The sequence below is a fragment of the Mastigoproctus giganteus genome, chromosome 1, assembly GCF_048544385.1.
Source record: "Mastigoproctus giganteus isolate SK-2022 chromosome 1, ASM4854438v1, whole genome shotgun sequence".
In the NCBI taxonomy this organism is placed as follows: Eukaryota; Metazoa; Arthropoda; class Arachnida; order Uropygi; family Thelyphonidae; genus Mastigoproctus; species Mastigoproctus giganteus.
The window spans coordinates 259,340,561-259,353,661 of NC_143575.1; the positions used below are offsets into that span (position 1 = coordinate 259,340,561).

The following is a 13,101-nucleotide window of genomic DNA, read 5'->3' on the forward strand; positions in this document are numbered from 1 at the left end:
CAACCACAAAAGCATCCTTCAGACCATCTGGAGGTTGAAAATCGTGCACTGCACTGCATCCTGGCGCCAACGTTCAAGAGGTGCCGGAAAACCTGAAATTTATATACACATACATTTGTATGAAGAAAATTTTAAAAGGGGCGCCAAATTGCGATTGACACCCGGCGCCACATTCCCCAAGAACTTCCCTGGGCTCAGTTGTTTTCAGAATGGCCTAATTGATATAACCTCTTTAAGGGGTCTAGTTGAATCTCTATGAAAGAGAATTCGTGAAGTGATTCTTGGTAAAGTAGAAGTTACACATTATGAATTGAATATTGTTATGCACAGTGCCACAAAAAATGTCTGGAAGTGCACCGGTTTATTGGCTGTAATAAAGCATTTATACTGAAGATGGAACTTCTCTTGACCCTTCGGGCCATATTGGAATTTTTTATAAATGTAAATTTTTAAAGTATATTTTAAAAAGGAAATCAGTAATATACAAAACAAGTAATGATAACATATCAAAAATTATTTGAATTTTTAAAACGAGAGGTACATGTAGTTAGAACTCAAATGAATATGAAACATTGAAAAGAAAAAAAGCACAATTATCCGAAAGCGGAATATCTCGTTCCACCATTTCCAAGTATCCGTGATGACGGTGCTTCGTTGCCATTTATGCCGAACTGGAGGTTACCTTGTTTTTGCGCCATCCATTCTTCTCGAGAACCAAGTTAGTGAATTAGGTGTTCTAATCTTCGATTAATGTTTGAACAGAATATAGTTTCATGCAGTTAATATTCAGACAAGTGTTTTCTATTTGATAAGTAATCTGGAGCACAGATATTTATTATACTTGAAGAATAGCCCCGTCTTTCGAATGCTTTCAGAAACTTTGAAAATGGAGGCTTGTGTTTTTGGTGTTGCGTTTTAGTGTTTCATCGTCGTTTGGTATTCGCATTCCAAAGAAGGTTGTATTTGTTTTCTTGAAGCAAGCGCCCTTATATGCAAGAAATTTCCGAAACTTAGATCTTCTTCTCTTACTGCGTACATATCTACGTGAAAAGGGCTATTTTGTGATAGCCTTAACCATTCTCGCTGTCCTGCTATTATTTCTGATTGTCCTGGTTACCATTTTTAATCAGCCGCCATGAATCCAATGACGTAAGTATTTTTATTCTAAAACTATAACTAGCGATTATTTTATCGACAGTAATGCACTTCACCGTAATCATGATTTCTTCTTGAACTAGTATTAAAAATTACTAACTTTTAATGTTTTTTTTTAAGTTGGCAATGTAAATGTCGCTTTTTGTGCATATCACAATAATTATGAAATTTGTTGTTTGGAAGCATTTATTCTCATTTTCATATATTGTAATGGACAATTAGCAGTACTTAATTTGTGTAGCAGTGAATTTATTTTATAGAATGATATCTTTGATATGTGTTTTATATGGTTCTGTATTTTGCTCGATAATGGCTGCCTCGGAAATCAAGATTCTCGAATACGTCCTTTAGTAGTTACCGAATATTAAATATTATTTTTTTACAATTGCAGTTCTACGTGCATTAATTAGTCATTCGATTTCCGTTCAAAACCAAACCAGCGATTAGCAGGGAATTGTTTGGTGCGAGTATAGGGAGAGCGTTAGATCTCTAAATTATCTATTGTTTGAGATAATTTAGGTCTCTAAATTATCTCAAAATGCATTAAATTATATAAAGTACGGCATATGTTTTCCTTTTCTGAAATCTTGGATACCCGACTGTTGGTTAGCACCAGTTTTACATTTTAGAAGAATTTGGTGAACAGTTTTAATAGGATTGTGCACCAAGCTGGAAATTAGGCTTTGTCTGGCATTAAAACCACCTTGAATGACGGGTGCTTCCAGACCAGTACACACATAGAATTTCCTGTGGGTGCATATAACTGATAGTAACTAAGAAATGTAGAGTCTGTGTCTGATGCTCCTGATGGGGAAAGTTTCAAAGCACAAACTGTGAATATTCACAGACAGTAACCTCAAAAACTTAACTGCTAATAAACACATTGTGGATTGTTTGGAATCAGTAATATAGAGACCCTATGTTTACTAGTAGTCACTGGGAGCATTGGTGTGTGAGGGTGATATGCATGCAGGCAGGTCAAGCTGCCCTGGGACCAGACATTTTGGAGGCTGTACGGATTCCATATGAGGGAAAGGGGTTCTGGCCAAGCGTGTGGCTATATGGTGCAAGCTCTGGTGGTCACAAGTTCTGATATTCTGTTGAGTCTTGTTATAAAGCTGGTGTTTTTTCTTGGAAATTTACTCACATCTAGCCATTTCCTAAAAAGGGTGACAGATCTCTCCCATTATTAGAGGAATTCTGAACAGTTCAAGGGCCGTGCTCTTGAGCTTGCTGCTGTCACCGTTTTATGCTTTCTTATTCCACTGGTATTTTTCCTTTTGCTTGAAAATTTGGTCACATCTAAGCAGCTCCTAAAAAGGGTGACAAATCCCATCCCATCCAGTTATCATTCCACTGCACTTTACTTCTACTCTTTCCAGAGTAATGGAGAAATCCATCAGCTGCCAACTCTTAAATTAGCTTGAAGAACTTCCATGTGATCAATGTTTATCATTATGGATTCTGTCATTGTTGATCTACTGATGATATATTGACTTATGTTATTCATTTTAGGAAAAAAATGATGGAAAAGTTGGGCGAAATTCAAGCAGTTGATCTTATCTAAGGTATTTGATTGTGTTTATCACATAAAGGTCTTCTAAACAAGGTCCCATCTTGTGGATTTCTGACTTTTTTGCTGTTGGATATTTTCGCTCTAATTACTCTCAGTGGTTAATGGTAGTCGTTTCTTTGTCTTCTAACTTCTCAACTAATGCTGGTGTTCCTCAACTTCTCCCACTCATGTATACTAATGACCACCTTCCACTGACTGGAAATCCTTATCCATAGTTTTGCTGATGATATGACATTGCATTTCACTTTCCGGTTTGAGAAACCTTGCCCTGCACAAATAGTTTGGACTTCTCAGATAAAAAGAAAAAAAGGGGTAAACTGCAGCCATTATCAATCCACTGTAGGATGGAAGCCTCCTCAATGATTCATGTTGCGGGAAATGGACCGTAATCTGCCACGCTTGCCCAGTGCAGATTGATGACGTATTTAGCGGTCAGAGGCTTGAATCCCGGGGCGCCTCCGTAACCAGGTGGGGCAGGAGCAGTAGTGCATAGCACACGCTTCTTGATTAGATCGGGGTTCGAGCCCGTAGCCACCAAATACGGAGGATGCAGCAGGTCAGGGAATGACCACCGCATATTCCCAGCCTGCATAAAGGGTGAGGATTGGCGTCAGGAAGGGCATCCGGCCGTAAAAAAAATTGCATGCCAAAACAATAAAAAAAAAAAAAAAACGCTGACCCCCATATAATAATGGGGAAAGGGCGAGGGGGGGAAAGGCTTGAATCCCGGTCTACTCAAAGAGCGTGTGCTACTGCACTCCTGCTCTGACCACTCTGCTATGGAGACCTCCACAGGTACCCATCACCAAATCCTTAAATACTGTTATAGGTAATTCTCCAATTGGGGAGATAACTTCAGTCATTCATAGGCAAAGTAGAATCTGGGTGTTCTGTTTTGTCCTTGCAGTGCATTTTTCCTGAACTGCACAAATTTTACCATGTATTGTATTCCATGTAATACTGGCCTACCACGTAATATTGTTTCAACGCTAATATCCACAAGCATTTTCTGTCTTCTCAGCTTTCAACCCATAACGGCACAAGTAGTTCTGTAGATTCTAAAACCTGTGTTTAGGTTTTTTTTATTTTTTATTTTAATTAAAACAGTTCTGGCATGCTGAAAGGATAGCAACCCTTACTTGACAGGAGCTAATGGCAGCCTTTTGCATTTGATTTGAAATTTTCATTTCCTCGAAATGAAAATTTTGTTTCAACTCTACCTTCTAATATATACTCTGCTATGTTGTTAAAAGTAAAATTTTGCCATATCTTGTTTAAATTAATTTATTTCGTGTAATTTATGAGTGATCTAAGGTTATTTCAAATTATGGGCCTAATAACAGAGCAGATGGTTAAAAAAATTATTTATTTGAAAATGTGAGAGTCTCTAAAATTAAAATAAATTTAATTTAAGTTAAAACTATTGGGTACCTAAGTTATTCATATAATTTCTTGTTTATGATATAAAAGTCAGAATTTTAGTTAGCATTTAAATTCAAACTACTCTGCTAGGTTGTTAAGAGTAAAATTTTGCCATATCTTGTTTCATATGTTAATTTATTTCATGTAATTTGAGGTGATCTAAGATTATTTCAAGCTATGGGTGTAAATTAAAGAGCAGATGTAACTTATGCCTATAACTTAAAACCAAATTTTGCTTTTAAATTCAAAATTTAAAAATCTATAAAATCTAGTCTCCTTGTAGAGATCTTCAGGATGTTTTTTTCATGCTGAATCCATTACATCTATAACCATTTGACTGGCCAATTCTTCGGTTTATTATTTATTTATTTATTGCTTAGTGAAATTTTTTACGGGTCTGAAACTCTTCAGACTGCATTCTACAGAAACTTTCTTGTGACAAGCTGATGCCATATTCTCTATTTTAACTATGGAACTGGCACAACTGACTTCTGAGTGTTATGGACCATTAAATGTAAATAAAAAAAAATTGTCTACCACAGTGACATAAATGTCAATTTTGATATTTTTCATTGCGTTTCCTGTCAATCTTTATCATTAATTGTTTTCTTAACGAATAAAGTTGCCATAAATAAACAAATAATGATGTTTTCTTTAAACCTAATTTTATGAAGTTATTAAATATATTAATTTAAAATTAGTCAGATCTTTTCATTTCTGGCAGCATGCTATTGTCATGGGCTTTTGGAGCAGCTCAAATTGTTGACACAGGTGTAAACAACTTTTAGCACCATGAAGAATGAGAGAGTTTTGTTATCACAAGTGTAAATGAAAAGTGATAATGTAAACAGTTTGAGAGCCAATAATAAAGCATGTGGGAATTGCATTTTCATAGGTGATGCTCTGCTATTCTTAGCATGAAATAAACCAGCAGGTTCTTTCCATAGCAACAAATTACACTACGTACTAGTAGTAGTAGAAGTAGTGGTGGCATGTGATGCAAGAAAGCAAGTGTATGAGCTTATGCAGCATCAGCCAAAAAAAAAAAAAAAAAATCACACAATTCCCTCCAAATGCCTGTCCAGTTCCTCCTTAAATTTATTTAACCTATCAACTTCCATAACGAAAGGCGGAAGTCTGTTCCAGCAATTAACCACCCGCTGGCTAAAGGCAAATTTCCGCACATCTATTCTACATCTGTCTTTTCTTAATTTGAATTTATGCTCCCTTAGGTTCGTAATCTGAACAAGTGGAAGGATCCCGTCAGAATTCAGCATGTTCAACCCATTCAAGGCCTTGTACACCTCACTCAGACCACCGTGCAGGTGCTTAGTCTCCAGCCACTGCAATTTGCAGAACTTAAGCCTCTCTTGGTAAGAGGATCCCTTCATTCCCCTCACCAATCTTGTTGCCCTTCTCTGTACATGCTCAAGCAAATCTACATCCTTACTAAAATTAGCCTTCCAGACCTGTACGCAGTACTCAAGGCGTAGTACGTTCAAAGAAGGGAAGCATGTTCGAACAACAACAAATGGGCACGGCCCAAAGTTTATATTTTTTTAAAAATATATACATTTTCAATTCGGTATTTAAAAAAAATTGTTCACATCCTTCTCTTCTCTTAGATGCCATGTTAAGAAAGTTACAAAATATTATTATCACCATTATCTTTACTCAGTTGAGCTGAACTTGCTCGAAATTTCAAGAATGTAATGGTACTATCTCAAACAGTTATGAGATCTTCCAGAATTGCTATGTTAACTAATGATTTGTATATCTCAATCAACTGAATGGATTGAGCATGCTGAATTCTGATGGGATCTTTCCACTTGTTCAGATTACGAACCTAAGGGGGCATAAATTCAAATTAAGAAAAGACAGATGTAGAATAGATGTGCGGAAATTTGCCTTTAGCCAGCAGGTGGTTAATTGCTGGAACAAACTTCCATCTCTCGTTGTGGAAGTTGATAGGTTAAATAAATTTAAGGAGGAACTGGACAGGCATTTGGAGGGAATGGTGTGATTTTTTTTTTTTTTTTTTTTTGGCTGATGCATCATAAGTTCATACACTTGCTTTCTTGCATCACATGCCACTACTACTACTAACTGTCCTTTTGACATTGCTAATATTTTTGCTACCCATTTTTTTAAACTTTGTTCTCTTGAAAAGCAATGTTCTATTCCATTTTATCCATTTGAACATAATATCAATGACTGTTTTGAAAGATTAGTTCTCACTATTGACGAAGTCCAGTCAGCCATTTCTTGGCTTCCATTGATCCCGGTCCTAATACCCTCCCTGCTCTTTCTTTCAAGAAAAGCAGTTCCACTCTAGCTCCATTCCTTATAAATCTCCTCAATTACTGTCTTTGTGGTTGTTAATCCATCAGCATTCAGAGAAGCCTATATCATCCCAGTATATATATAAAAAAAAAAAGGGGGTGAGAAGGCTGGTCTTAGCAGCTATCAACCCATTACTATACTGAATACAATTGTGAAAATTTTTGAACTCCTACTTTATAAATATCTTAGTTCCTCTCTTCACTCTTTTATCAATAATAATCAGTGCTTTTCTTCCCAGGAAATCAACTGTTTCAAACCGGGCCTTGTTCTCCCATTTCCTATGAACTGAAAGAGGACTAGATGACAGATAGTTTTGTCACTCATGGAGCAGCATAGAGCATTTAAGAACCACAATGCACTAAGGTAAAAGGAGGTGAATAGACTTATTAAGAACAAAATTAAAGAAGCTAAAGAGAGCTGGATCACAGAAAAATGCAGAGAAATAGAAGCACTGCAAGAAAAGCATGATAATTTCAACCTTCACAGAAAGATTAAGGAGATTTCAGGAATTGATAGAAGGAAACATCCAACTTCAATCTGAAATACCTAAAGGTGAGATTATTATGGAAGAATCAGAAGAACAGATGTGAGCATAAAAGACCTCTTTTCTGACAGCGAAGGTGAGTTAGATGACGACAATAAGCTGTGAATGGGCCATTCACCCTAAGATCCAAGGTAGAGTGTGTGATTAAATCAGCAAAGAAGGTAAAAGGATCTGATGAAATCCCTGGTGGAAGAAGTTAATTTGCTCAACTACAAAAACACCAACATTCTTGTCGAATTATTTAATAGAATTTATTACATGGGCAGCATCCCTTGGGACTGGCTGACGTTCATCACTCTTCCAAAAACTAAACACCAGGACTTGTGGAGATTTCAGACTAATCAGCTTAATGAGCCAAGTCTTCAAAATGTTCCTAAATATAATTGGAATGAGGAGTCGATGGACAATGCACAATTTGGATTTAGCGAAGGACTAGGTAAAAGGGAAATGCCTGGGTCATGATGTGAAGGTGCACAGAACAACAGATTGATGCCCATCTTTGTTTTAACTTTGAGATGGCCTTTGATCAAGTCCAATCCACCAAACTCATTAAGATCCTTAAGGAGTCCAATTTTGATGAAAAGGACTACTGAATAATCACAAACCTCTACTGGAACCAAATGCCATTGGTCGTAGTTGATGGCAGCAAGGCAAAAAACATCAACACTGAGCGTGGAGTGAGGCAAGGATGTGTATTCTCCCCACCCCTGTTTAACATTGACTCGGACGTCATTTTCAAGAGAGCATTAGACAGGAGAAATGAGGGATTATCTGTCAATATTAGAGTGATTAACAACCTTCTCTGTGCAGATGACACTGTACTTTGCGCAACTAATATGCAGGAATTACAGATACTCCTCAATCGTGTGAAAGAGTGGATCAATGACAAAAATGAACCAGATATGGAAATAAAAGCAAGGATTGAAATGGATTGTATTTTCTTAAAATGAGATCTGCATTGTGCAATGGGAATCTGGATCTTCACTTTACAATCTGCTTGATGAGATGTTGCGTTTGGTCAGTTTTGTTGTATGGTGCCGAGACATGGACACTGAAAACTAAAATCTTCAAGAAACTTGAAGCATTTGAAATTTGGGCATACAGAAGAATATTAAGATAACATGGATAGCAAGGATTACCAATGAGAGTGCCCTGCAGAGAATTGGAAAAACCCGTGAATTGCTGAAGAATGTAAAGGGGGGAAAAACTGTATCTTAGACATCCGACCCGGAACGTCAAATATTTAATTCCATGGTTAATTATTGAGAGGAGAATGGAGGTAAGAAGAAAGCCCGGGAGAAGACACATATCATGGCTAGATAACATCAAGAATTGAATGCGACTGGATTGGAGGTCTTCAGAGTAGTCGAGGAACAAAGAACAATCAAGAAAACCATAATAAAGAGGAAGATGCAGTTCCTAGGACATCTCTGGAGACAATGATTGGATAGTGAACATACTAGAAGGACAGCTTGAAGGGAAAAGAAGCAGAGGACAACCAATAATCACACCACTTGATGATGTGCTCCAACTCTCAAGGATGAACTACAGGGAAGCAAAACAGAGCCCAAATTCGAGTTGAGTGGAGAAAAAAGATCTCTATGGTGACAGGGCTTGGCCCTTAGAATGATGATGAAATCCATTAAAATGTAAGTCGCTTTCGTTCACATTGTGCTGTTAGACTAATGTCTTTACTGATTGTTGTATTGGAAACACTTAACTACAAGTACTGATATCCATATATTCAAGGACTTAGGCATCCTATTCCAATCTGACCTTCATGCCTTTTAAATTGCGTAATATCTCGGACTTCCAAACTTCTTGCCTTAGTTAAGCATTCTTCCTCAATTTTTAAGAGTGACAAAATTATAATTCTTCTCTACAAGCAGCTTATACTTCACATTTTTGATTACTGTGATATTATTTGGTCCCCACAACAAGAATATCTTTCTCACAGACTTGAGCAAATTCGTTAAATTCTTATTCTTTCAAAATTGCTTTGCCTTTCACCATCGAAACAATGGAGCTCTTTGTCATCGCTTTGGAATTGTCCCCTCTTCACTCCAGACAACAACTCCATGGGTCTCTTTTTGTCTACAGCCGCTGTTCCCAAACTGTACGCCACTGCACCCTGGGGAGCCGCAGCAAACTTACAGGGGCACCATGGGATATTTTAAATTTTCGAGGGAAAAAATTAGTAACTGTGGTTATTTAAGAATGAAATAAAAATATTATTTTTTCTTTCAATTTATGTGTATTATTTTTTCAAACGGCTACTAAAGTTGTTAGGACAAATACTTAAGTTGTTTGGACCTAACTTCTTAATAAATGGAACTGATAAGTATTTCTTTTGGCCTAGAGGTGCTGTGAAAAAATTACTGAGACACTAAGGGCGCTCTGAACCAAGCAAGTTTGGGAATCTCTGGTCTACAGTATCATAAACTTTATAGTATCAATTCTCCATCTCTTCTTGAACCTTTCAGTATACCCCGCTTGAATTCTTGTTATAAAACTAATATCTCACTGCCTGTCCATTGTATTCAACACTTTCTTTGTAATCCTCTGTTCCATTTCCTTCAGGTATTAAATAATTACAATATTGATTTTACACTTAAACCACCTATGTATAAGAAATTACTCATTATTCTTTTTTTTTTTAATCCAAATTTTGTATATATTTTCCTACTAGTGACTGCTTTGTACTGATTCTCTGTAATCCTTGGCTTTCTCACCGTTGTCTAGTACAGCGTTTCCCAAACTTTTTTTAGTCACAGAACACTTCATTTCGCAACATATTCACGGAACACTTTTCATCTCGCAACATATTCACGGAACACTTACGAAACACAAGTTTTGAGGGAGCCAAAGAACTGTTTGCTAACATTTTATTACATATGATGCACTGTGCATCAGGAGCATATTTATTTCCAACACAACTCCATAGGTCTCTTTTTGTCTGCAGCCGCTGTTCCCAAACTGTGCGCCACTGCACCCTGGGGAGCAGTGGCGCACAACAGTGATAATGAAGCATTGTTTACCTTGCTTAGTCTCCAATTTTCCTCACCAGCATTATTGACAGGTCTTCATTAGTGCTACAAGATATCTTTGGGATCAAAAGTAACATCATCATTACTATTAGACAACAGTAAATAAAATTCTGAATCTGAAAGCCAACAGTTTCTAAATTTCTTCATCAGACATGGCTTTTACAAGATGTTGACACCATGACTAAACACTGTTTTTGGCTGATAGTAAATACACAGTGAACAATAAAAATGAAGAAAAACTGCAGGCACCAGCTGTTAACAATTGAATTTAATCATTCAGTTAGTTCTTCATATTGTTTATATGAGGTATAAATAGAAGGCAGTTCAATAATTACACCAGAACAGGAAGGCAAGCTATATAATTGGCAAAACAGAACTCTGCATCTGACTCGACATTGGACCGGAAGAGAAATTTTACGATGGTGCACGAGAGACAACATTGGACTGCAAAGGGTTAATACATTGATGATGATTTCAAGGTGTGAGAGACCTTGCACATCAACAATCATGAACTCGTTTCCTGAATTAGAAACATTATTCAAGTTGGATGTGTTATGTGGTAGTTACCAAGCCATGATATCAAATGTTTTAAATATGAAAGCATCATACAACAGATTAGATAGAATAGAAACAACTTCCAAAAATATTTGGTGACGTGATTGTTAAACAGGGTTTCTAAAACATTAGTGACTGGAGATAAAACTTGGTGTTATGCTTTACAATTTCCACATAAAACACCAGTCCTCCGAATGCAAGTTATTCCCTGGGTGAACAAAAAAATTGGATTGGCAGTTAAAAAGCATAATGTTAAATTATGCTAGAATTATTTTTTTAATATAAAAAGTATAATTCCTTATTAATTTATACTAGGAGGTCATAATGTAAATAAGACTATGAATTAGAAATCGTTAAAAAAAAGTACAATCAGAAAGAATAGACCTGATCTGTGGGCAAAGAACAGTTGAAAATTACTCCATGAGAATGCTCTCCTCATTGTGGCAATTTCTGAATATCTTTCCAGACAATATATATATATATAACAACCTTGCACCTTATGAACTTTATTATTTTTCCCCCCATAAATTAAAGAATTCATTAATATATTTATTAAAAATTAACTTATTAATATAGGTTAAATGAAACAGTGATTTTATTATTTATACTTTTGTGGTTTTTAAATACCTTGAAAAAGAAAAGTGGAGCACGTAGATGAACTATTGAGCTGGTCATATCATTGGATTTTCTTCTGCATTCTCATTAGAGGAAAGAATATGAAGCAGTTATGTTTTTATTACATGTTTTCAGGGTGAACAATTTTGGTGACTTTCCAAAAGGTAAGTTCCCCCTTTTTGGAAAACCACTACCCTAATATATAGTGTAGTTATGGTAATCCAAAACTAATGTAAGGTGTGTTTGAATTGCCAAAATGTTCAGATTACCAGAATTATAATATGAAAACACACTTTATATGCATAAATAAATTATCATGTGATATAGTATTTATTATTCAGAATGCACTATACAATATAGTATTAATATTGTAATTACAAAAAATGAGATTTTTGTCTGTTTTACTTTGCTTAGTCTCTTCTCTGAAGCATCTTTACATAGTTAACCTAAAAGCTAGATCTGGTGACCTGGAATGTAATCTTTTATAGCTGGTGATTTTATTGGTAGATTGTCTAGCAGATAGTAATTTCCCATTATCTGATTGTGACCATCATAGTCATTGGATGTAGAACCATTTAATTGATTATTAGCTGTCTGAAATTCTGAGATTACTCATATACAGTACATTTTGTATGCAAGAGAGCTTTTAGTATGAGCCCTCAAATTGCATGGGCAGTTACTGTGCGGGGGGGGATGATAAAATTGGCTTGTTTATACCTATCATTAAGTACAGGAAAAGTGCCATTATCTTCCTTCCAATGAAATGTTGATGGAGATGGTAAAAAAAAAAAAAAAAAGTTTTTGTGTTGATACTGCCATTTTTCATAATTTGAAAATTATGTTCTGCTGTGTGCATTGTAAGAATTGCTACAGAATTTTCACATTGATGCATTGTGGATTGCTTGTTTCAGTTCCAGAATTATCTGGTAACTCCCGGACAAAAGCTTGAATATTGTCTCGTAGTATAAAATGTTTAGTGGCCTCCGTGAATACCTCTCTGAACACTTCTCATGCCAAATGGGAAGTGTTCAGAGAGGTATTCATAAAGGGGTGAAATGGACAGGTAGAGATGGAAGTATTGAAGGAAGGGTAGCAAAAAATCAAAGTACAAGAAAAGGTTATAAGGGGAAAAAAGAAAAATTGGGTTAGATATGTACTTAGGGATGACAGATTAAGAGATATAATTTTGAAGAGAAAGTGACACAAAGGGTTGGGGGAAGGAGGAGAACTGAAATGTTAAGTGAGTTGATAAGAAGTTGGTGGATATCATGGACCAGTGGAGAGGTCTAGAGACAAGGAGAGAAAGCTGGATTTGTGATTGAGTACTGGCGTTCGTGGATCTACCATGTGGGAGAGAACTTAGTTATGTGATAACAAGGACCCAGTAAACTCAAGTGAAATAGTGGATTTGCTAAACATAGCAATTGCAACATCTGTGGAAGGGGAGAAAGCAGGATCCTCTTTCAGATTCAGTGACATGAGATTACAACCCAGTGTAATTGATCAGAAATGTCAAACTTAGAATACAAACTGTTATAATAAGGTCAAGAAATAGAGCATGAAAGGCATTGGCTCAAGCTGTATTTGCAGGTGATACATTTCTTCCCGTAACTGAAAAATTAGATCCCAATCATTTTAGGGTTTTGGAAAGTTTTCCATGATAGAAACTTAAATTATGTAACCAATGAAAATTAATAACAGGTTTTTAGGTTCTTGGTGAACGGAATATCTTGCATATAGATTCCAAGAGCAATTATTAAGGTACACATTAAATTTGGCCTGGTTTAATATAAAATTTTCTAGTATGAACCAGAGCTATAATGCTGCTCAATATGTTCTACATT

General features: G+C 36.1%; 1 protein-coding gene across 1 annotated transcript in view; it reads left to right on the forward strand.

The window, feature by feature from the left end:
• Positions 1-679: 679 nt before the first annotated feature.
• LOC150091834 (uncharacterized) overlaps positions 680-13,101 on the forward strand; it is a 76,089-nt gene continuing 63,667 nt past the window's right edge. Inside the window, exon 1 of the mRNA XM_090377231.1 lies at positions 680-1,149. Coding sequence (XP_090233357.1) covers positions 1,136-1,149 — 14 coding nt within the window. The 5' untranslated portion in view covers positions 680-1,135. The remainder of the gene's footprint in view (positions 1,150-13,101) is intronic.